A 25,000-nucleotide genomic window follows, 5' to 3' on the forward strand; every position below is an offset into this window, starting at 1 on the left:
AGTTTCCTCCACACCAGGTAACCTTTAGTTTGAGAGAACCAACACAGCATTTCGGAGCTAATGCCACTTTAATCACACTGGTTAAGTGATGCTACCCAGCGGACTGGCTGAGTGGATTGTGTAGGCCTGAGGGTGCACACAGCATGCAGTGATCTGCGGAGCACACACCGGCTGTCTGACTCACTCACACCAACCCATTATGAGACACAGATGCAACTTGTACCAAATGCTTCCTGTGACAAAGGCCCCTGTACAGTCTTTTCACCTGCATTACCATGTCTCCCAACATATGATATTACAGCAATGCTGGAATCAGAGGGCTTTTATATTACGTGTCAAACTGCAAAGGAGTTCAGGTTTTCATGAGAGCGGTCATGAATGTTTATGTTTTTAAGTAGTTTATTACAGTAAGAGGGCTTTGGAAACTGTTAGCTAGGACCACTGACTGGAATATCAATCTTATGATGGAACATTACTGTGTGCATGCACACATGCATGCACGCGCGCACACACACACACACACACAAAGGTTTTTCTGTTGCAGCTTCAAAATAATCTTAATCCATGTTTTTTGGGGAAGAAAATATTTGTAGTCTTGATATATATATCAAGAATACATATATTTTGTATAGGCAGTATATGATTTTCTAAATGTGTTGGATTTAAAACAAGTACATTTCCAAAAAACCATGGAACCATGTCCAAAAAAATTCCAATACTCTTCGGATTCAGGTAATGTTTCATTGTGACAAGACACGAAGTCCAGTCTCACAAACTTAGTCATGTGAGATGAGTGGGAGAAGTGAACCATTGCTTTCTGAGGTGAAGTAAATATGAAATGTCTATATAACAACGTTATGGCAAGACCTGGGAATAGCAAATCGGCATTAAACATAGAATACCAAGAAAATCGTGAAAAGACTTGCCTATCTATTATTTTCCATTTAGAAATTCGGGTGACAGTGAAGTCTCCTTGTACATACTTGATATCTAAGAAGATCTAAGAAGATCGTTTACGAATCGAACAATACGAATGGGTGAATAAATTAATAAATGGGAATTATGTAAATATTATCCCTTTCCTTTTCTCATATTTAAAAAATAAATAATATGTACATAGTCCAAATGTACCGAAAAAATACTTCTACTGTAAATGCGCTTGGACACGTTATTTAATATTATAAAGAAGCTCTGGGTTTGTGAAAATGCTAATGTGAACCAACGTTTTAGTTCCAATTTTAACAGTTAAAAATGTTAAGAAGAGCTGGCATGAGGGGCCAAAAATCATATGTCTGTCGGTCTAAAAAGACACGTTGTTAAGTCGTGTCAGAAAACCTCGCTAGTTCGCTGTCGCGTTTTGCTATGATGAGCAAACCACCCACGCCCACGAGCGCTGGGAAGGTGCGTAATTGCCGTGGCCACCTCCGGGCGGCCAGCGCTTTCACGAGATGCTGCAGTTACCCTCGTCACCTGCGAAACTGCCTTTTCGTTGCTTACTGTCATTTTCACGTTCCAAGAGAAACAGATTCACTATCAAATTCGAAAATGCCTGAAATTATTCTGGATAATGAGCTTTATTGCAACCGGTATGGACTACAGTAGAACTGCAATATCTTAGACGCATTTCTACTGTGGTTTTATATTACCACCAGACACCTGTGCAGTCATACACCTGTACCCTTACTTGGACAACAACGAAAAGGGAGCTCCGGTAAAAGCTTTCAGCTGTATAAGTTAACTTAGATTTGGAGTCAAGGACAACCTAGTTGGCTGTTCCTGCGCAATTACGCGAATGTTTTACATCTCCAATCATTCATACCATAGCTTACCTTTCATCCAGTCCACCACTTGACTGGGACTCCATTTGCTAACAGGTTCCATGACGAGGGCCATCGGGAAAGTTTCGGCAGTTCTTTTCTCACGTGGGTCGAGGGGCAAAAGATTTCGTTCACTCGGCCCAATCGCGCAGCAGATTTAGATTAGAGACCTGTCGTGCGCGCCTCGAGACAATTCCCACGTTAGCGCCCGATTTTGCCCCGACGGTTTGATTTCATCATATCCAGCGCAAAAAATGGCATTCTAAGTACTCTTCGGCACATGTTATGAATGTGTGCCCGACTACCGCTTCCCGCGAACTCAGCCGTTTCTCATCCCCATTACCCGCTTATCTGTCCCCGGTCCTCTCCTGTGCGAACTAAAATCCGCGCTCCTTTTTCAGTGCAAACGCGCTGTCACATCGTGCCGTTCTCAGGTTTGCTTTCATCCGCCTTCTCTGGTGCGTCCACAATAGTCATCCAGTTTCGTGCTACGCACCGGCTGCAAAACCCCTTCTTACATTCTCGGCCGTTCTCTATTCACGGCAAGCCGGCTATCCGCCAACCGCCGACCAGTGGCTAAGAAGGGTAGCGCAGACTGGATGCGCGAATCGCGCCCGCTGAGACGGGAGTTTATGCTGCCTCGGAAATAAAACGACAGAGAGAAACACTGATTAAATCGAGCGCGCGCTCCTCCTGTGGGCGGTGTGCTGCAAAGTGAATTTGACTCATTGCTTGATTATTTCCCGCGAGTATAACGGGCGTAATCCCAGCATTCATTTTAATGAGGGGAAGAAGTCGGTCCTGTTTCAAAAAGGGTTCAGCATCATATAAACAGAATTTAGATGAAATATGTTATGGATATATTGATGGCCAAGGATACGCCACCCTGACCTAATTTTCTCCCCATCGTGCTGCTTTTATATGAGCGCAATCACAGTATTTTAAGTAAAAACTGACTCTGGAAAGACATTCAGGTGTGCATAGCTGGGCATAGGAGAACGAGAAAGAAAAGGGACAGACGAGTGCTCATGCCACCCTTTGGTAAGCATGGAGTAGTGATTATTCAGTCTTAGCACATTTGGGGTGGTAGTCAACACATCTGTGACAGTCACTCACTGGAAAAATGAACTTTCACAAACAACCGGTATATCCGCGGCACATCCAGAGAGTGTCAGTCACAGTGAGCGCACCCAATAGTTCACGGAGTCCTCTTCAGCCAATCAGCACAGGCCCTTATTATGCTTTGCCTCAGTGCCTCCCAGCCAACTCCTCATACTGGATGCCTCGAGCAGATGGAGGCCCGAGAGTGGAGCTAGGTCCAAATGGTCCCAGATTGAGCCATAGTATGTCAACATGAATCACACAAGAGGCACCCGAGCGACATTGGGCGCTATAAAAACCACAGGCGCCCTATAAGCGGCGCCATTCCCAGCGAGCCGAGAGCCAGTCTGCCACCTGCTGGCCACCTGGAGACACAAGTCAATTATATTCCAACCTAGATATTTATTTCTCCGTAGGGATAATTGGGATCGCAGAGGGTGAACGATCATCCCTTAACTGGCTGTAGCTTCTATGATCGAAATACCTTGCAAATATACTAATACATTTAATGTCATTTAAAACAAAAATATTTTTAAGTCAAGTTTCGGTGTACCTTTTACAATAATATTTAATGTGGTGATTAGGTTTTCTCTTTTTGGGTATTTGTTTTTAAAACATCTTCTTTACCTTTCTCTGCTGCATGTGTTCCACTATCTTTCGGCATTAAAGAGTTTCTCGCCCCTCAGAGGAACGCGCGTCCCTCACGGGCTGCGCATGCAGAGAGACAGCGCCTTCGGTTCCTTTCAACCTCGCGGCGGCTCACGTCGCTGGAGCCGCGCGAACGGCGCAGTAAACAAACGCCCCCGAATCTGGGGTGGGGGTGGGCTAATCTGCGTGCGAAGAGAATGCGGTGTGCTGCCTGCTGCATTCGAGTAGGAGGACGTCGTTTTCACACCCTGACAGAAGATTTGCCAGTGTCGCATTTAATCCCCCCGACTGATTCTTACCAAACATTTTTTTAACCTCAGGAATGGCAGAAAAATAAAAGCTTGCTTCTTTCTGGCAGTGTGAGTGGGTGAGTGGTAGTGATGTTAGTGTGTGTGTGTGTACGTGTGTGTACAGTGAATGGTACTGTGGTCGAGGTAATGGTATCAGGGTTGAGTGGTTAAAGTAACACGTGCTATTGTCAGACGCAGCGCACGTACAGTGGTTTTATGTGTATTGGGCAGAGTAACAAACAGAAGGGATATTTTCCCTGGCTGAAGCGACAGACATAGCACCCTCTATAGGCTGATGGTACTCTGCTCTAACCTGGGTTAGAAGATATGTGTGGGAGCTCCTCCATTACCCTCATCTCCCATTTTTCTTATTATAGTTTGAGAAGCTGACCATACATCAGTGCATCGTTCCTTCTAACCAGTAGCAGAACAGACCACTGTTGCAAATCAAAGCAAATCAATTTAAGAATAGATTGCTGTGCTTAATTGGGTTTCTGCATGGTTGTTCCTGCTGGAGCAATTATTCCTGCCTGACTGGATGACTTCCTCTGTTATCTTTATTTGCAGGGGTGCAGCTTTCTGTTGATGAACGTCTGCTTCCACAAAGGAAAACAAATGCTATTTGCACAGAGCTAGACCATGCCACCAAGCCCCTGGTGACAGGCTGGTGGACACACCAGGGGGCAGGGCATCCTCTGAGGATGAGGAGGGAAGCTCCCTGATCGCTCCAAACACCAGCGCATCACATTGCCAAATCAATTTTACGTGAAGAATTCACAACCAGTCTCAGGGGGCAACGTTGCCAGTTGATCAAAGCAGGCAGCATCCAGCATCATTTGGCCAGGCCTCTGAAGAGCAGGGCTGGCTTTAGTTCATAACTAAGGTATGTTGAATATTATTATTCATGCTGACAGAGCTGTAAGGGCTAAGCTGGAGGGAGAATCTTGGCCTGGCTTTGCATGTTGGTCCTGATGAATCAGAGACCTAAGGAAGAAACGCACAATGAACAGCGTCCAGCAGACGGGCGATAATTAAGCAGAATTTCCAGGCAATGGCTGACATCGACAGAGGTGTGTCGATGGTGTGTGTCTGTGGGTCTTAGACAGGATTAAAGGACAGTGTTTTGCATGTCTCTCTCTCACACTCTTAGCCTGCTGTGTCTGTGTGGCAGGTTGATTAGCATTTGTTGGCCCTCTCTCTTGTTGTGTTGTGTCCTATTTGAGTCTGCTGTAGGCTCTTGTGGCACGCTGCTAGATGGCATTAATGCGACTGAACTGGGTGTGCTGGGCCTGCTGTCTGTAAGCCAGGGCTGGCCTGTGAGTTTTTTCCGAGAGCTAAAGCTTCCCATCCATCAAACCCCCTTACGCGCCATTTAACAACTGTTTTCACATTCTGCCGTGCGTTCTCTTTCTCTTTCGTCCTTCCCTTTCACTCACACCCCTCCAGCCTAACCTAAGCATCTCCAGAAAACAGCAATCCCGCAGAGAACAGGAGAGGCGTGGAGGATTACGCCCTTGCTTTCAAACCCAGTTTGACTATTAAATTCAATTACAATTACTGGATTTACATCAACTAAATGCTTGTGTGATGCAGCTCATGTTCTGTGATCCACAGTTTGGCAGACTTGGTTGAAAAAATTGGCACAACATCAAGAGTCCAAAGTTAACTGACTCCATACTGCAATCTAGTGGTTGCTAGATGCAACATGTAATATCCCAAGAAGGAGGTCAAAGAAAAGTAGTATTTGAAATCATATACAATATACTGTATGTTTAAACGATATATTAAATTAGCTCAAACCATAAAAGAGCAATACTGACCAGAGCAATATACATAGTATGCACATATACAAGGCATACACCTAATTGCTGTGGTCTTGACATGCTGAAACTAGAGACAGTAGAAGGAAAATATATCAAACAATTCAACATTTTGGGGACTGGTCCTTGTGGAAGCCAAATCCTTTTGGTGGCAATCATCAGGCATTGTTACACCTTTTTAACATAAACCTAGTCTCATGCTGACACTGCCGTTAGAAAGGCATTTCACATGAACTATAACAGTGATGGTGGTAAATGTAGGCTTCAATCAGGAAGAATTTTTCCTGCTGGTCCACTGGGAAACCAGAAGAGACCAGACTGTCATGACGCCAACCTGAGCATTAATCACTTTACACATAAAGCTTCAGTCTCTTCCCAGTAATTTTTTATTTAAGAATTAAGCTTGCGGATCTCTATCGTTTTGCAAACTATCCACATCATTACAGTTTCTTTTCAGTGCATGTGTTTGACAGTATAATCAAAGCCTGTCACTGCCAGCTCCATCTGAGAGAGCAGCTGTTCTGACTCTCCTAAACAGCTCATTTTCCACTGTAGAATAGAGGCATAGCACCCTTCAGTCCTTACATCCACTCAGTGTGATAGTATTAAAATAGTTCATTTGTATACGCACTATTTATTCAGCTCTTAGATGAAGATTTGCTTGATCTAGCTTTTTAATATGACTCACAGCTTGCAAGTGACACCCACTGCTACTATCTTCTTTTCAAAGGCAAGCATATTACTAACATACTGACAAGTGATGAAAATGGAACAATGCGGCCTACGTTTTCTATTGGTGTTATCAGAATAAGCTATAGACGGTGTCTTTCGGGGAACGTGTCTAGCACTAAAGTCATATGTGACTGATTCGCTGTGGGTGTCTGGTGTCAGGCTGTGTGCTGGATGCTTCTGAAACATCTGTCCACTGTGGGTCTTTGCACGGTAATGCTCATCTGCTTTATGTAATGCCCCCAACTACTATTTCCACAGTACAGGTATGACAAATTTAGCATAAGCAGCATACCCCTCCACACCTGACTGAAGAAGAGCAGTTAGCATTCTAGCCTCACATCTTGGAACGTCTCCTGCACTTAAGAATTCCCGGCAGCGTGAGGATCTCTGTGCATCTAGGCTTTGTGCTCGAAAGCTGTTTCAGAGGTTCCGGTGCAACAGTCCTCCGGGGTATGACATCACAGAGGGCCTGTTACTATTCTTCTTTTGTGGTGACAGAAGTTGACTGACAAATTTTTTCTAAACTCTATTTTTGATGGCATACTTGGTTGTACAGCTGGTGGTTGATTATGCTTTTGTGCTTGTGCTGATATGCAGATATTTGAGATGGTATCAAGACAATATTGTTTTTTCACAAATGCAATTTAATATGATTAAAAATGAAAGTTCTCAGCTCTTCTGAACTGAGAGAGGACTACAGTGTTTCACAGTTATTCAAGCAAGGAAAAATGTTATATCTATCACAAAGTAAATCCATAGGAGGTTTAGTCATTACAAATCAATACAAATCATATGCTTAGCAACTTTCAATGTATATATATATATATATATATATATATATATATATATATATATATATATATATATATATATGTGTGTGTGTGTGTGTGTGTGTGTGTGTGTGTGTGTGTGTGTGTGTGTGTGTGTGTGTGTGTTTAGACCACGTCATGCAAAAACTGGTAAAACTCAGAGAAAAGTATAAATTAAGAAAATCCCTGTTTTCTGACATGCTTGCCACTGTGAGCTGCCCTTGTGGTGCTGAGCAATGTCATCATATGTAGCGTTTGTCCTCCTGCATGTAGGTGAATAGGTCTCCCTCGAAGGGCAGTGGAGGCGGATGGTTGTAGATTCCCGCCATGAAGATGACAATGGTTCCTATTGTCATAATCGGAGTGACAATGTAGAAACAGAGGAGGTCCACTGTCGTGGCAATCCAAGCCCAGTCCTCTTTTTCCTATAAAAATGTGTCAACACAGGCACAAATTAGAACAGTGAATGACCTGTTGAGTGACCATGACGTGACAGCCCCAGCGAAGTGAAACCTCAATGGAAGGCTGGTGCCTTGCCAAATTTCACGCCTCTGGACTCCCCACCTCATTATAGTTGTTCTTGTTTTCTATGTGCTTGACGATGTAATTGGCTCCCTCAATGGCAGGCTTCATCTCATCATACAACTGTTTGGTCTCATCTGTCTCACCGCTGGGCTTGTATTCTGCAAAGAACTTTTTTTTCATAATGGCAGGCAAAACCCAGTACCACTCGTGCATGCCAAAGAACCTAATGGTTCTTGTTCCAGTCCTTAGGACTCCCACACAGTTCAGGCATTTGTTCTGTTCCAGCTTCTCACACACCTTAATCAGGTTAACAAGGACTGCAGGAGCCTACATGACCTGGCTAGGGTGTGCTGGGAGTATGAATCAAACCAAAAAACCTGGTCTAACTGGGTGGACCTTCGAGAATCGGTCTCCAAACCTCTCGCCCTAAATCGCTGTAAGACTGACCTGCGGTGGGCGTGGGGCGTGTGGCCAGGCCGTGCCTTTCCGACTGCTTCTCAAACATGAGCTCACTCCGAGATTTCATGCTGTAGTACTCCTCAGCCTTGGCAATGTAGCCCACAGAGCTGGAACGGCGGGGCAGTGCTCCCTCCCAGGTGGCCTCGCTCTCCCCCGGCCTGGACAGATGCATCAGGCGAGGCAGTGTCCCCAGGAAGAACTGGAGAAAGCCAGGGTGCCGAGGTGTTGACATCTACATATGGCTAGAACCACGGCATGCTAAAACATTCTCATAAGGCTTAGACAATGCCTCTCAGTGGACTTTTCAGTACGGGAATGAATGTGCAATACAAAAGTTATTCACCCGTTACCTGAAGGAGCTTTAATGAGGACTGAAAGTGTACTAAACCATTTCAATTAACATCGAACATTTTCTAAAGAAAAAGTAGAAGAGTATTTTAAAGCAATTCCCAGAGCTCTGGTGAGACCACTAACCTCCTTGGTCCACTGTGTCATGACGTGGGTGCTTGGAGTCCGGAAATGATAGTTCAGCATTACCACACAGTTTAGCACCACTGCCGTGACTAGAATCATGATGAACATAAGGTACCTGCAAGAGTCACATCCAGGCCTCTGATCATCTCTTTGATTTCTCCTTATTTTTAACTCTGCTGTGATTTTTTTTTGGACATGATCTCAAAAACAATCTTCACTCACTTGACAATTAGAGGTACTGCCATGGAAGTCTCAGGTAACCGCTGTGATATCAGCAGCAGGAAGACAGACTGGGCCAAGAGCACAGAAATGGACAAGGACATTTTTTCACCACCTGGATTGGGTCAGATAGATGCCTATTGGAGTAACATTTTGTTTTAACAAATGTGCTTAATTACTGTTCATTTAGTCTCCATTTTTTCAGATCCACACTATTTTAAAGTGGAACGGAATCATGTGATTCCCAATTGGTAAAGAACTCCAACCACAGTTGGACATTTAAAAAAAACCGAGACTGAAAAATATTAATTTGAATGCTTGGGGTCTTACACACGATCAACAAGACTAATCACATGTGGCTGGAGAGGCCTGTGAAAACTCACTATCAGCAGGCAAGAAGTAGACCAGCGAGACCATGAAGGATATGAGCACACAGGGGATGATGATGTTCACAATATAGAAGAGGGGCTTGCGTTTGATGATGAGGTAGAAGGTGATGTCCTGGTGCTTGTTGCTGTCCATGGGGATGCTCTTATAGGTGTTCTTGCGGGCAGGCCTGTGCACGATCTCCCACTCACCATTTTCTGAAGAGAGAGGAGAGACAGGGAGATGTGTCACCATGTTACACCGACGCGGAGAAGCACAATGACAATGTTGTGGCGCTGCTGTCATTCCTTACCAGTGAATCCTTCAGGGTCGATTATGATCCATTCCACCCTATAATACCTGCTATTTTCGGAATCCTCGTCTTCTCTTAAATGTAAAGTGATCTCCTTTGCGTTATAAGTTAAGGAGCTGAGAAGGTGGAGAAGAATAAGCACCAGCTGACATTTCCTCTATTTCATTGTATGACATATCAACAATTGACTTGTTGTGCATGGTGTGTGTGTGTGTGTGTGTGTGTGTGGTGCACCTGAATTTAAGAGAACAGTTCTGCCAGTCAAAGGGAAAGTAGTAAACATTGATGGAACAAGAGCTACGGAAGATAGCCGGGGGAAGCCAGTACACAAACCCACTGGGGTAGAGCAGCACGTTGCAATAGTAGGCCACCTCAAACTGTGCATCATTGCTAAAAGAGTGAAAAGCAAATATGTTAATAATAATGATGGCAATAGGCAGAGTAAAATCAAGCCAAAGAGAATGTGGTGAAAGACACATCTCACTTGTTCTCCAGAACTATCTCTGGAAGCCACACCATACTAGAGGGGAGACGCAGGATGTCAATGTCATCAAACTCTGAGGTATTCCATGCAAGTCTATAGTCAGTCCAGCTCTGTTAAAGATGAAATATATATTTTTCTTTTATATGACTTATATTACTTTTTCTCTCATACTCAAACCTGCTATCAGATACTTGGGAGTTTGAGGGTGTGGTACAGTACTTCTGCTTTTCCAAGAATTTCACTCTTCTAGACTAAGACTTATGATGTAATTCCTGGGATCTGTTGGAGCCACTCCTCCAGCTTAGAGGTCACAGCCCCAAGTGCCCCTATCACCACTGGGACAACCCTGGTTAGCCTTCCACATTCTCTCTGTCAGGGGATTTCAGTCCCTGATATTTGTGCAATTTATCAGATTCCTTCCTCTGGATGTTTCTATTACTGTCACATCCTACAGTTCTCTCTTTCCAAGCCTTAATTTTAGCAGAACATTGCTCTGCCCACCAGATGCCCCACGCTATGTGCTCTGCTGCTGAACATAAGCCTGGTGTTTGTGTGTCAACTGGTGTTCACTACAGAACTTTTAGGAAAGGGTTCCAAATAGAATAAAAGGAATTCCATAGAACACCAATATTTCTTTTTTCTTTTCTTTTCTTTTTTTTTTTTTTTTTTTTTTTTTTACTTCTGAGAGCGAAATCCTTACATGTTCCATCCATACATTTGTCAGCAATGTTTCTTCAACTTCATCCTGTCACAGAGACATCAAAGTCAGCAAAAGAAACACGAAAGTACATAATAACAACGGGAAAGCCATCTTGGGCCAAAGTCTATGGGACATGACCTAATCCACTCACGAGGGAAATGAGGTTTGAAAGCGTTAGTGCGAGGTAAATGTCCACAATTTCGTCTTTGCTTTGAGCCGGTCGCAGCTCTTTGTTGTAGCCGCGCTCTTTAAACAGGTGGTTGATGAGACGCTCCTCCTCATTTCTGCAAGTATATCCTGTGGGCAAGAAGTAGGCGCATACACACACATGGAAACTGTAACTGATGGCGTGATGTGCAATTTGTGGCCTGTCGAACTGTAAATGTATTTCGTAACTCTTTATAAATAGAATTTGCGGCCTAGCGAATTGTTATTTGTAATTCAGGGTAAAATACATTGTAACATGCGTTGCAACTATTAATTAACTACCCACAGACTGAGTGGTCCGTTCCTCCCAGAACAGTCTGCGTGTACAACTCTACTTCTACTCTACTTGAGGAATACATTTTTCCTAAATGTTTTCATTCCTGTTTGCTATTAGTGTTTGCTCTTATTGTTAAACGCGAATATTTCAGGAAGCAAATATAACCAGCGGAGAGATTTTGTCAGTTGCGTTATTTGGTTACTACGCAGAACAGTGGTCATAAAACGGCTACCTATCACCCAAAAATGTGTTTTATCTTAAAATAAAATATAAATTCAAAAAAATACGTATGTTCATAGCGTAAGCACGGACTAACATTCCGCGTTACAGAAAGATTTTCAAACGGCAAGAGGGCCAAAAGTTTGAATAAAATGGGTTAGTAGGTAAGTTTAATTAGTCTGGCGTACCTGAAATAAAGAGGAACAGCAAAATCGTCACCAACGGACCAAGAACAAGGTTCACCATTTCAGGGTAGTCTTGTGGTTTCCCTTCTCTGCTACTCGGATTGTGTCGACCTCTCAGACTGACCGGGACAGGTGGCGAACCAAATCCAGGGCAAAAAATAGCCACGCGATATCAAACTTCCGCCGCCGAGACAGACTGAGAAGGGGGTTTCAGGTTGTCGAAAAAGGAACTAATTCGGATAACGATTGAACGAGAATGCCGTTAATACGCATTTCTACCAAAAGTCACTACTATAAGGCCTGGACCTTTCAAATCAACAAAAACTAGATGAACAAGTTTAATTATAAAATAGGCCTATAGATTTCATACTGTTCCCTTTTAATTTAGACCCGTTTCATGGTGAAATGAATTTTAGCGTCATATTAATTATTTGTTACCCACAAAACAAACAAATAACAATAAATAAAGAAAGAAAGAAAAGAAAAAGTTTTAAAATGGGGTAATGGGGAAAACTGAGATGTCCAGCCCATACATACAAGAAATATGACAAAGAATGTGAACTCGCGACAACTAGGTTACTTACCGATCAATGGGCATTACACCCAGCTCATTAATGTAATCACGACTTCGCGTTGACAGTTTCGCACTTCGCACTGGTTCTTTCTAACGAGACCCAGCAGATGGAGCTAAAGTACTGGCAAGTTTGTTTTTTTTCTGTAAACCCACTCAGAAAGTTTATCTCCTCATAACTATATTTGTATCCTCAAACGTACAACTAGAATTATATCCATGTTCCCTGATCATCTATCTGGAATAATAACTGAATTAGGATAATACCGTAAATGTGGTTTATTCTTTCCATTGTGACCTCGAATAATACGACGAAATTTGAGGGGTAGAATGAAAAAATGTATCTGTCAATTAACAAGCTGTAAAAATGTTATTGCAATTTCTAATCAACTAAGATTACAAATATACAAATATGCACTAAAATAACTTTTGAAATATAAACAATAGTTTTAAATATAGTTTTCTTTTCCTTAATGACTTGCGCAAATAGATTTACAAACGTCATTAACGTTTTTGTAGTATTGTCAAAGACAAGAACGGTTGAAATGCTCTTATTTTGCTTTAGGTGTAAACCTAATCCACTCAAGCACAGTCCCCACCCCCACCCCGCCCGCCCCGCCCCTTCGAACCCGGATGAATGACTTCACTTTTCCGCTTGGGTTTCCTTTATGGTCTTGGGATCTCCCTGCATTTTTCACAAGAACTCTGCAGGCACGCAGGCACGCACAACAAGCCGAATCTCGAGGTTACAATTACAGTCCGTTCCGCCAGGACCACTGCGTTAGTGTTGAGTCTCTAACGAAACATTGTTTTTGCGCACTACTTGGAGTTTACACAAAACAACTCGAAAGAAGCGAAAGTCGTCGCGGGATCGTTCCAGAAACTGTCTGGTTTACATTTCTTACTTTCTTAGTTTTAGTTCCACACTCTAATCGCAATGTCTGAGGTTCTGCCATACAGCGAGGGGAAAATGAACGGCTACGGGGCAGACAATGAAGTCAGCCAGATATCATTCAGTTGTCGGTTGCAAGACACAAATTCATTCTTTGGAGCATCGCAATCAAAAAGGCCCCCGAAACTCGGGCAGATTGGCAGGGCGAAGCACGGTAAGGTAATCGACGAATGTTAAACGGTGGTTCAAAAGTAGATATTGTAAGAATTCAGAAGCGAAATATTCCAACAACGCCAATACCCCTCGAAGCCCTGTAACTTCTAAACATCAGTAATAGCTCCGAGATGCGTTAATATTGTTTTTTTGGGTTTTTTTTTTTTGGTTTGTTTGTTTGTTTGTTTTTGGCTTTTTGACCTTTCCAAGTGAATATGACCCCACACGCACTCTGTTGAGTGATAGCATGTATTTCATTTAGCTTCAATGCAGAACAGTTACTAGTGGGAAACTCGTGGTTTCATTGATAATATATTTGCTCTTTTCGCAGTGGTTATTGAAGACGACCGAATAGACGAAGTCCTCAAAGGGATGACGGACAAGTCGTCCTCGGGCGTTTAAACGTTAACGATGCCTCGTAAATGTTTTCTTTTAATCACCGGTTTGAAGCACTTGTCGACTGTGCATGTGAGCAGTGAGGAGTAACGAAGATGATTCGGAGTTTCGAAGCGAGAAAGATGCTGAACGGAGACTCAGGAAGCAAGAACAGTGGGCACAGGGTTTAAAAGAGATCTGTTTTTGAAGCTGCTGGTAATATTCCAAGCGAAATATTTTCAAAACTTCCGCTGTGCAGAAAGTTACCCACTTTTTTATCTGCGCAGGTCGTCTTCATTCATCCCGGTTGACTAGGCTGGGTCTGGCATTTCACTATGCTGTGTGTCATCTGAAGCCCAATCTGACCGGTTTCTGTAGCTAAACCGTACAGTTCACAGCCGTTTCTCCCTTTGCGCACGATCGCCGCGCGCCGAAAAGAAGGGGAGCTGTCCGTTTCAGCACCCGAGGCTGCGCCGTTTCTGCTCGCGCTTTTTTTTTTTTTCTTCCTTCCTTAAATCCAGGCAAATAAGCTACGTTCATCTCTTGCATGGAAAAGGCCTGGTTCGTGTAAACATCAGAAGATAAGATGTCATTGCGTTCACTTGCGCAACCATTTCATCCACGATTCTGGACTGGCAAAATACACATTACCCCCAAACGAACGAGAGCAGCAGGTTGAAATCCAATGAAAGTAAAGAAAACGCGTTTTGCAGCCAACGCCAGCAAGGTTGGTCGGAAGAAACGTGGAATAATAGTAATAATCACGATGAAAAGGACAAGGAGGATATTTCGTTGTTTATTTTGGTTCACTTTTTTAAATGAATATCTTACGTTTGGCGTCGTGTATATAAGTAATATCTCTTGGTCTCTTTGCATGAACTTTTCGCTCTTAGTGCCAATGCGGGTGTTTCCACCCTCTTAAAACCCAGGCACGCTTCTTTTTACCGAAGTTCATATTTGTATTTTTATAACTGAACATTTGTTACTTGAAACGATATGCTAGAATAACGTTTAATGATTCATCCACAGACAGGGTATGTGTCCGTTCAGAGGCATAAAAAGGAAAAGTGAATGTTTTTGTGGGGTTCTGCATAGATCAGCATATTACCCTGCTATTGCATTGTATGACACTACACAGTTACATATTCCCAGTGGCCTACGGGCTCGTTAAAAAACCCTTAATTAACACAGTGGTATGTTTGACGTTTTTGGAGGTGGGGAAGGTGTATTTATTTATTTATTGTATTATTCTTTTGAAAAGGTCTATATATGGTTTATTGTGCATGAAACCTTAATGTTTTCCAAATGAATAAACATTCTATGGCGCAAAATTACGTTCATAGGAATGACCCATTGTGTACTATAATGCCATTTCACTGTACTTGGTGAATTAATAAATGGGGATGGAAGCTGTCAAGTCTGCTGACGTTTTTGTTTGTTTGTTTTGACTCCAAGACAGTCTGAGAACTCTGAGAGCAGACTTTAAGTCACAGCAAAGGAATACAAACCCTATGACACATGACGTCAGTGTAGTAATTCTATAAAACGAAAGACTAACTAATAATAACTAACAATTAATAATAATAAATAGATTGTAAGTCCATAGACTTGGGCAGTAGATGAATACACTTGAAACCAATGTTGTTAACTGACAATACAGACAAAAGGTAAAAAAGTCCCTGACCCCAAAGGTCAAAGGTTGTTATGGGATACTATGTTCAGGGACAGACCATCAGGTAGGCCTGTTGATACATCTGCTAGAAGGCTTGCTGCACACTTTCATTGCCCATCTTTAGCAAAGAGAGTAAAGCATTTAAAAAAAAAGAAAAAGTCCCCATCAACAACCCATCAACCATGGACACTAAAGCACCAGCAACCCCTCGACCACTGACATTAAAGCACAAACTATATCTGCATGCACAGCAATTCTAGTGTCCAATTCATGCATTCACATGGCAGAGAATGTCAGCCCATGGCATGAGAACAGAACAGCAACTGTGAAACAGACACACGATGATGACGACAGTAAGGGGCAACATAAATACATTAAAGGTAAAATACAACATTGCCAGAAACGTCACTTTAGGACGAGGAGACTGCGGTAACATTCTGTCTCTTCTGTTTGGGATGTATGATCTGTATGAGCTGTGACAACCCATTGACAAGTCAACAGGATTAACAACAACAAAAAAATATACGAGAATCTACACATAATGCGTATGATGGAATTCATTGATAATCTGTGCAAGAATGGTCAATATAATGATGAATATTTGCTTAGCATGAGGAGTCTTCCCTAAGGTAAGATGCTGATGCTATAATTATGTCATAGCTATGAAACTATTATAGTAACCGAATATTCCAAAGCAATTTATCTTACATTGGCTAACTACCATTAGCCCCTTTGAGTGAACCAATGTTCAGTGTTGCCAAAGTTGGTTATTCTTTACATTGACGTGTTTTCACCGAATGTATTACTGCTGTAAGTCTTTTTTTGCTTGTTTCCTCTAATGCAGTACTATTTTTGCTGTCTTGTCATGTTAGCATCTCTTGTGTCTATCACAGTTGTGTCTGTGTTGTGACTGCGGACCATGACAGGCGAAGACCTGAGCCTGTATGACACTAACGATCCTCCTGACTTTACTTGGCATTACAGCTGTGCCCCTGCACACTGCAGGCCCAGTTCTGAGGGCATCGTGTTATAAGGAGTCTGGCACTTCCTAAATCTTGCACCCCGACCTGTATTTGTTATAAGACCACTGCGTGAACATCACCACTGCGTGAACATCTTCTTCCAGAAAAAAGAAGAAATGTAAAGGAAGAAAAAGTGTTCATAAAGACACAATTCTTAATTTAAAAAACCCAAATCCAAACAAATGCAAAACATACACAGTAATGCTGGATTTGTCCAATACTAAGGACAACAATACCTCTACTAATTGTTATTATAGTGCATCCGGGGGCCCGTGAACCAACGCGGCTGCTGATGCTGTTTCTCGTCTTCTCTGTTTTTGCTACTGCTTGTCACAACAACAGCATGTTAAGTGAAATGCTGCAACCACTAGTTCCAGTAATGTTTTTTTTCTGCTACTAACAAGGAAAATAACAATTTGTTCACTTACAATGCTGCATATTAGTGCATAAAATATTTCAATTTAAAACTGTGTTTTTTCTTTTTGTCCTGACATAATGATATATCTCTCCTCCCCCAGTTATGGAGTAGATGATTTAAGTTTCAAGTTTTAAGTTTGGTTTATTTGTCACATACATAGTCATACACAGTATAACTCGCAGTGAAATGGTTTGAGAGTGCTCTGTCCAAACTGAGGAGAAAAAAACAGATGATGAATATATGCTAAGGATTGTGTCATAAGGGGTATGAGCTGTGGCAGGAGGGGTATGAGCTGTGGCAGAAATTATATGAGCTTTCGCAGGAGGGGTATGAGCTGCGGCAGGAGGGGTATGAGCTGTGGCAGACATTATATGAGCTGTGGCAGGAGGGGTATGAGCTGTGGCAGAAATGATATGAGCTGTGGCAGGAGGGGTATGAGCTGTGGCAGAAATTATATGAGCTGTGGCAGGAGGGGTATGAGCTTTGACAGGAGGGGTATGAGCTGTGGCAGGAGGGGTATGAGCTTTGACAGGAGGGGTATGAGCTGTGGCAGGAGGGGTATGAGCTTTGACAGCAGCACTGCTCCAGAGCTGTGGATGTGTCCTGATGGAAAGATAATTTGACAAGTTCCCCGTCGGCATTCACTGGTGCTGTAAACTTTTTCTTGTGTGCTGATCTGGACTTCCCCAAGCAGGTAACACAGAAAAAGGATGTGTTCTCAGTGAAAAGCAAGTCAATGATGTAAGAAAATACGGATAAATGATATACATCGTACCATCTTATGCTGATTCTTTTAGCCTATTTTGGAAAGCCATGCTTAAGTATCTGGCCATTGAGTCCTAGTTGAATCAGGAGGCACATGGGCGCTACACTTTTCTGGTGTGCTCCAGCTACTCGTCTGCAGACCTTTGAGCGCTTCGTCATCCTGTGTGCTTGTCTCTCAGCTCACTCCTCCGGGCAAAGGAGCGGTATAGTAGATCTGACCACAGAGACAAATGCCCTTCTTAAGAACTAAGGTGATGCTTAGCAGCCAATGAAATGAGGAGAGTCAATCAGTGGACAGCAGAATGGCACATCACTTTGGAGTCTTTGTCTGCCTTTCTTACGCCAGAGCTGTAGCAGTAAATATATTCAGCATGTCTGATACATTCTGAGTGAATCATAGTATAGCACTTTGGAAGTCTACACATTTTTGGGTGTGTGGGTTGGGGGGGGGGGGGTAGCCCCTCCAGTCCTAAACACTCACTGCCAAATTACCAGAAACACCTACCCTGCACCTACACTCACTCGCCACTTTGCGTATTTTGCAGATCTAACCTACAGACGTATCCCATCACAGATATTGATTGGGTGGTGGACCAATCTCAGTACAGCCTTAACACCACCTAACACTGCTGACATGGTAGTCACAGTGAAGTGTTGGCCTGGCATGAAGGTGTCAGGCACAGTGATGCACAGTAGAAATCCCCTAGGGCAGTTTCTAACAGATCTAGATGCCTTAATAAATACCACACCAGGGTGAGTAAGGACAGCAAGCTGGATGGGTGAGACCCGTTTGACGGACGCTGGCCGGCTCCACTGTCAGGGCTGCGTTCCAGGGCTGATCGGCACTAAGCGATTTGATTAATGCTCTGACAGTGAGCCAAGGCAGTGTAGGAGCCACACCAGCAGACTGGACCAAATAGACGAAATCAGGGCACACGACAAGAGGATTCGGCAACAGGCGATTAAAGGCCGCTAAAGTGACGTGAACTCTGTGTGTCATAGTGAGAGACAAGAGATGCCCCCTGACACACAGAGCTGAGAAAACCTCCTCAATGCCTCACCTCTTCTGTGACGTCCCCTCTTCACTGTCTGTTTCACTTGTAATTCTGAGAATGCATGGGATAGCCACGAGCCCCATAATGTAGAAAAGATGTCTATTAAGAGAATTAATATATATCAGACGAGCAGCTTGTCTGTTCTAGCATCTACTGTGGCCAAAAAGCAGCGAATGACACATCCTTCACTAAACCACTTAGTCATCAGTGTGCGTTCTCTTTGATCAGTACGTGCATGTGCATGTATGCATGGGCGCTTACACCCCATCTGTGTATTTTGACTACTGTGTATTTTGTCCAGCTACTCCAGCCAAACTTGCTCCCAGTCAGTATATTGCTTCAGTTCCTGGTACCCCATTTGTGAGTCACCACTGAGGAGTTCTCCATGAGGGTAATGGTCTGTCCCTGAGAGAATACTTTACAGATCTGCCATAAGGACTCGTCTCTGCTTCACATCACAGTCTGCGTACTTGGGTGTGATTGTTTCTTGGCGCAGCAACAGCACAAACAGCACTTACAGTAGTCGGAAACATAAGGCCTAGGGCCAGGTTTCAGATCACGAATAAGCCTCATCCAGTTCCAGTCCAGCACCGGGTCTAACTTGCAGGGAGGACGTCGTCCCCGAAAGCCGCAGGCGCTCAGGTGAACAGATTCATTGGTTTAATCGGTGTCTGTGGCATGTCGAATTATGGTGGGGTGTCGGGAGCCTGCAGAGGGTGAAATGCCAGACGGTGGCTCAGATAATGCAGGGAGCTCTAAACATCTCTCGCATTGGCACATTATGAGGCTCCAAAATAGACGGTAATTTCATTTCAGCAGAGAATTAAAAATAAATGGTTTCTGGTTTATTAATGTTGGTAGGAGTCCTGTGCTCTGCTGCGGCTGGATCAGGGGCTATATTTAGGAGTGGGTCGGCACGCGGCCGCGTTTGATGTCTCTCTCTGGGGAAGGCAGAGGTGCCAGAGAACAGCAAGAGACCCAGGCGTGCTCCCCTAGCGCCTGCCCGTACCGCACCCACACCCCGCCCGCACACCACTTTCACCCCGACCACACACCACCCACACCCCACCCGCACGGCACCTACACCTCACCCTTCCAGCATGGTGCACAGCGGGGGCGGGAGTGTGGATGGAAAAGGCTGAGCAAAAGCAGAAGCACACAGGCACAGACGTGTGTGTACAAGTAAACCGGAGACGTTGCGTTTAATGCCGTTTATCCGATCTGCTGCACGTATCCCAGCAAGAGGTCACAGGCTATCAGATTCCTGACGCTCATCAAGGCTACATAGAATATGAACAATGCTCCTTTACTGGAGGAACTGCTGTAGATTATACTGAGGCTGGAAGTGGACGGCCATAGATCATGAGAAAGATTTGATGTTGCTGAGCAAAGGGTTTGGGACATCAGCTTCAGGTGGACAGGAAGCTCCTGCTTAGTCAGAGACTTCTGTTTCCCTTGTCACTCAAAACATGAATGTGAAATAGATGTCTTTCCCTTGCATATTACCATCACAGACGGAAGAATGGGAAACATAACCGGCCTTTACTTTGCTCCACTGACAGTAACGAGGATCGTGAAGTCTTTGTTTGAAGGAGAGGTTACACCATTTAGGCCATTGTTTGCACTTCCGTCATGTATTACTTAACCATGCTCTCAGTTTGAAATCAAACTTTTAAAAAGCTTTCAGCATTCATTTACATTCTTCCAATTATATACCTCAAGTCTGATCCTGACAGTATTTTACACTGATCATTGTCCTTCCTGTCATTATTCCCTACGGATTCAAAAATGTGGCTGCCGCCTCTCGCTGGTTAAGATCCATTAGGCAAGATGTGGTGCTTTAGTGATAAGGAAAAGGGTAAACATCTTGTTTACCAAAAAGCTCAGTATCTGTGTTTGGGTGTGAAGTGCTTTGCTACAAAAAGATATTTAATGCAACTTGACCCTTCTATTGATTAACAAGCAGTCCTACAATTTTATGTGCAATTGGCAACTGCAAAGCCGTTTTGTCTTAAGCAATCTGTTTGGTTGATGCATGAAATGTAATTTCCAACGAATCACTTTCCCCACTTTTACTCAGTCAGCTGGCCTTCCAATTTTTCAATTTCTGTGCCACTTCTGCAATTCTGCAAGTACCTCCCTCCTCCCTCCCTCCATCTCTGTCTCTCCGTCTTTGTTCTGAACAGTTTGCACTGCATCACACAGGATCTCTGTTTACTGCTTCACACCGCAAGTAGGTCAGAGAGAAGACGGATAACGAGTGGGGTCCAGTCAAGCAGGCCTTTTCCACGGCACACAGCAGCCCCTCAGAGACACCATGCTGCAACCAACAAATATAATTTAATGCTTCAGCCCAGTTGCTTAAACACAATCAGCGTTTTATATAGAAGATGTTCAAAGCCTAATTGCATTGGCACAAAACTTGGAATGCATTGTTCTTGCTTACACACACAGTTTGCCAAGTGAATCCAGCGCAGTCCCCTATGATTCTGCAGTACATTTAAGGAAACACATTAGGCTTTTTCTTTGCTATGGTCTACGCACATTTACTCTCATCTGCTGCTGGTAAGCTCCTTCTTGATCTCACATTTACCAGTGATTTCACAGCCCTTTCCACACTGTACATGCCACATGTGTGAAATAGTGCCACTGTAGTTAAATCAGCCCTTCCAACTGGAATACGGAGAGCATTTTAAACTCAGATCTTCAAGTGAATCATATAGCTACTGAGGTGAGATTTCTTCATGCAATGAACGACTCACACTTCACTGTGGCACAGGAATGTTGTGCCAGTTTTAAAAGTCATTGTGGCATCTCACACATGAAACTGCCTGAACCAGTCACCATAGCGGAAATGCATATCCACGGTGATACACCTGTGTGTGTACACACTGCCAAGGCTTTGAACTTGAATGATATGCAAGCACCAGTGGTCATGGCAATATGGTAGCAATTCCTATTCCTTATTTGAATGTTGCTTGTAAAGAGACGTTTTGGAGGCAAGATGTGCTCTTTACAAACAAAACAGTACTTGGAGGTTGGAGTCAGCTATTTTTAGAAATTACGACTCAAGGGTTGGATAAAATCTACATTTCTGAAGAGGTTTATATTTGCTCTTTCAATATATTTAAAGTTAAAACAGAGGTCACACGAGTACAGTTATAATCTGTATTTATAGAACCAGTCAGAACACATTTAGTGTCTTGCTAGCACAAATGGAAAAATGTTCCCCATACTGTTCTGCAAATAGCAAAATAGGTTCTGCCTTAGAAATGCACCTTTTGTGTACACTGCCGAAGAATGCATGCTAACAGGCTGGACCACACAGACTGCAAAAATGTAGAAAGATTTTTATTTAGGTCACAATCTAATAAGGGATGAAAGACATGCTAAATTTAAAGGCTTAATCAATCACAATGCACACATAATAAAAAACCTCAAACTCCAAATGCCCTAAATATGTCAATCAGGCAAAAAGGTTCTGTGCATGAGGCACCTGTTAATGTTCCACAGAGTGGAATCCCCACTGTGTGTGTGGTAAGTTTATCAAAATATACAACAGGTTCTTGATGTCTTTGGGCCCCTGTGTCAACAAATTCTTAATTTTATTGTTTATGGTACCTGTGGTATTGATACTTTTATACTTTATTCATATATTATTTTACTCATGTATTGCACTTTATCTGTGCTCATAATTAATCTGTAATAAGTAAAGTGTGCTGGCTGTGTGTGTAAGAGGGCCTTTGTTCCATCCTTTGCAAGGGAGTATGATATGTTAGGCCTGACCTTCAATGCACTGGAACAGAGATAATACAAGGATTCATAGGCCCTGAAGGAAGCAGAAACCCACCGGTTTGGAACCAGGCAGAAATGTAAATGAAGTATCGTATGTCTCATTTTGTGGCCAGTTGGTTAAGTCTTCTTTCTCTCTGATGACCAATGAAGGGTGACAACATTTGTGTCAGGACCTTTAAAATTTCCAGTGTGAAGTGTCTTCTTTGGAGATAGTTTATGCTGAATAAAGGCATTCTCCCTGGCTGTGTGCTCTCAAACGTCTAAAATGTTTTTCTTGATCATGGGTGAGGAACACTGGTATCCAACATACCCTGTAGCACTCCATTTTTGTTCCCTTTCAGGTTTGGCAGTTGTGACGTATCTAAAATTCAAACCTGTCCCACTTTTCATGTTTACATCACCTCATCTCCTGGAATGATTCCAAGTAGTCTACTTGAACAATTTCAGACTTTTTTGATATATTACTATGTCTGTTTTATTTATGAGGTTTGTTGGTTTTGTTTTTTCAATGCTATTGACTTTGTCTTTGCCTCCAACTACGCCACATGTATCCGTGGGCAAAAAAAGCTAGCAATCTGGATCTTTCTCACCCCACAGCTTTTAAAGAGTTTTTGCTTAGGACTTTGGGTTCTCGGTGTGGAAATGTATAATATCTCTGCCTTCTTCATACTGGGAGATGTAAAGGTAATGCTGAGTCAAACTGACAACACATAGTAATCAATGGCCACGGTTGAGGGTTCAGAACCTTTCATGGGATTTCAAAGAAAGAAGCTTTAGAAAAGACGAATTGCAAGTCTCATCTTATTCTCCACACACTGTACAAATCTCCCAACATAAGGTTTCTTTTAGGTCTTAGTAACTCATTAGTTTCAGTAAAGGTCTTTGTATAGCCTGTTCAAAGGGGATTTACCCCCAATTCCAAAATTGTTCCTGTACACAAATAAACTAAAGGAGCTCCGAATGGTCCTAGATTTTTTTTTCTTTCTTTTTGACGAAGGTGATTATTATGTTGTGCAACACCTGTACATTAGTGCTCATAGTGAGTCAGAGCAGCTTCATGGTGCATCACGGTACAGGATATACGCTTCGCTTACGCTGCGCCTCGGGAGTGAGTGTGTCCCATAAATCACCCTCCTCTCACCTGCCGTGGGACTTGGGTTTCCCTGCCACACAAAAAAAGGACCTGGAGTATCCAGAGGAAAAAGTGGGCCACTAAGTCTCCTGACCGTGTGTTTGTGTGTGTGTGTGTGTGTGTGTGTGTGTGTGTGTGAGAGAGAGAGAGAGAGAGAGAGAGAGAGAGAGAGAGAGAGAGAGAGTGCGCATGCACAGACTAGATAAAGATAAAGTAGGACTGCATGTGTAGATTTGTTTGATTGCACTTGTTGATATGAAAGGCTTGTGGTGTTATTTTAAGGCGACACACACACACACCAACGACCATCACAGAAGAGACTATACTTATGGAATTTGACCATGGTTTCCTTGTGTCTTTGGATTGGTCATAGTTGATTCAGTATTCAGTATTCTTCAAAATTTAGTAAACTTGTTTTCAGACATAGGTTTTTGGGCATTGCAATGAATGCTATGCAATGAATGCTATGTTGAATAATCTCTCCAATAACAGCTGGTATTGTTATTAAAAGTATATTTCATTTCCAGTGCTGGATTTCAAAAATAATTGGTAATCACATTTATTTGGTTAACAGTCATCATCACACCTGACTACTAAAAGTCTGTAGTACCTGTTTTTTTTTATTGTTGTCAGTACATTCCAAAAATAAATAGACTATATTGCACTATAGTTCCAGTATATTACATTTGTACTGATAAGTCCATCCTGTTACAAAAGAAATGGACAGTTATGTGGAATTATTATCCACACTTGTATAGCTAAGCTAGTACAGCTGGACTTAAAGGGGAACCCCACTGATTTTGCAAACTTTCTTCATCACTCAGTTTTGTAGGTATAAAGATCATTAACAGGGATTTCATGTGAAACACATCTCTTTCCACACCTATTTTTGAAAGATGGCAGATTTTACAGACTAGAGCTGTTCAGCACAGCTATTTACATTTAGCTGATACTTTTATCCAAAGCAACTTTCAATCATGACTGAGTACAACTTGAGGGTTAAAGGCCTTGTTCAGGGGCCCCAACAATGACAACTTGGCAGTGGTGGTGCTTGAACCAGCAACCTTCCATCTACAAGCCCAGGACCTCAACCACTGACCTACCACTACTATCACACCGTACTCTAATTTCTTCTCAATTAATTGTTTACCACTATTCTGGACAATTAACAGGGTACACCTGTGATTTGTCACAGCTCACGACGAATATGAGTACTGGTGACACCACGGGACACACCCCCACCTTTCCGGACTACAGAATGTGTGCACAGTGGAGAAGTACATGCAGGGCATTGTATGGAAAATAGTACCCAAAGGAAAAAAATCATTTTTATTATCAGTGGGAAATATGTAAACTCGGAAAGCACACATAAATTCACTGGTCGTTTTTTGGATAGCAGATAAAACCTTTTGTAGTGTAGACACCGTTGGTTCCTACTACAGCTA

The 25,000-nt window shown here is 42.9% G+C and overlaps 3 protein-coding genes and 1 pseudogene across 6 annotated transcripts in view; 1 reads left to right on the top strand and 3 right to left on the bottom strand.

The window, feature by feature from the left end:
* Window positions 1-2,463, bottom strand: part of LOC145651308 (connector enhancer of kinase suppressor of ras 2-like) — a 44,955-nt pseudogene extending 42,492 nt beyond the window's left edge.
* cnksr2a (connector enhancer of kinase suppressor of Ras 2a) overlaps window positions 1-25,000 on the bottom strand; it is a 214,562-nt gene that overhangs the window by 62,993 nt on the left and 126,569 nt on the right. The window lies entirely within an intron of this gene.
* Window positions 7,032-11,862, bottom strand: LOC145643361 (acetylcholine receptor subunit delta-like). Its single transcript, XM_081717927.1, has 12 exons — window positions 11,649-11,862; window positions 10,909-11,054; window positions 10,758-10,802; window positions 10,058-10,167; window positions 9,808-9,963; window positions 9,574-9,689; window positions 9,278-9,478; window positions 8,898-9,009; window positions 8,676-8,790; window positions 8,190-8,400; window positions 7,782-7,900; window positions 7,032-7,642 (listed from the first exon to the last, which is right to left on the bottom strand). Exons 1-12 carry the CDS (start codon window positions 11,704-11,706, stop codon window positions 7,460-7,462), a joined length of 1,572 nt encoding a protein of 523 aa, XP_081574053.1. The 5' UTR covers window positions 11,707-11,862; the 3' UTR covers window positions 7,032-7,459.
* On the top strand, window positions 12,898-15,113 carry camk2n2b (calcium/calmodulin dependent protein kinase II inhibitor 2b). Its single transcript, XM_027008080.2, has 2 exons — window positions 12,898-13,322; window positions 13,653-15,113. Exons 1-2 carry the CDS (start codon window positions 13,154-13,156, stop codon window positions 13,721-13,723), a joined length of 240 nt encoding a protein of 79 aa, XP_026863881.1. The 5' UTR covers window positions 12,898-13,153; the 3' UTR covers window positions 13,724-15,113.

This window comes from Electrophorus electricus, chromosome 1 (genome assembly GCF_041902795.1).
Source record: "Electrophorus electricus isolate QZ-2024a chromosome 1, ASM4190279v1, whole genome shotgun sequence".
Taxonomy (NCBI): domain Eukaryota; kingdom Metazoa; phylum Chordata; class Actinopteri; order Gymnotiformes; family Gymnotidae; genus Electrophorus; species Electrophorus electricus.

Excerpts from the sequence above, each read along its gene's own strand:
- LOC145643361 (XM_081717927.1), bottom strand. The coding sequence starts at position 11,706 with ATGGTGAACCTTGTTCTTGGTCCGTTGGTGACGATTTTGCTGTTCCTC. Across the intron at positions 10,803-10,908 it reads TTTCAAACCTCATTTCCCTC|GATGAAGTTGAAGAAACATT; the intron begins GTGAGTGGATTA and ends TCTCTGTGACAG. Across the intron at positions 9,010-9,277 it reads CTACTTCTTGCCTGCTGATA|GTGGTGAAAAAATGTCCTTG; the intron begins GTGAGTTTTCAC and ends GACCCAATCCAG.
- camk2n2b (XM_027008080.2), top strand. The coding sequence starts at position 13,154 with ATGTCTGAGGTTCTGCCATACAGCGAGGGGAAAATGAACGGCTACGGG. Across the intron at positions 13,323-13,652 it reads GATTGGCAGGGCGAAGCACG|TGGTTATTGAAGACGACCGA; the intron begins GTAAGGTAATCG and ends CTCTTTTCGCAG.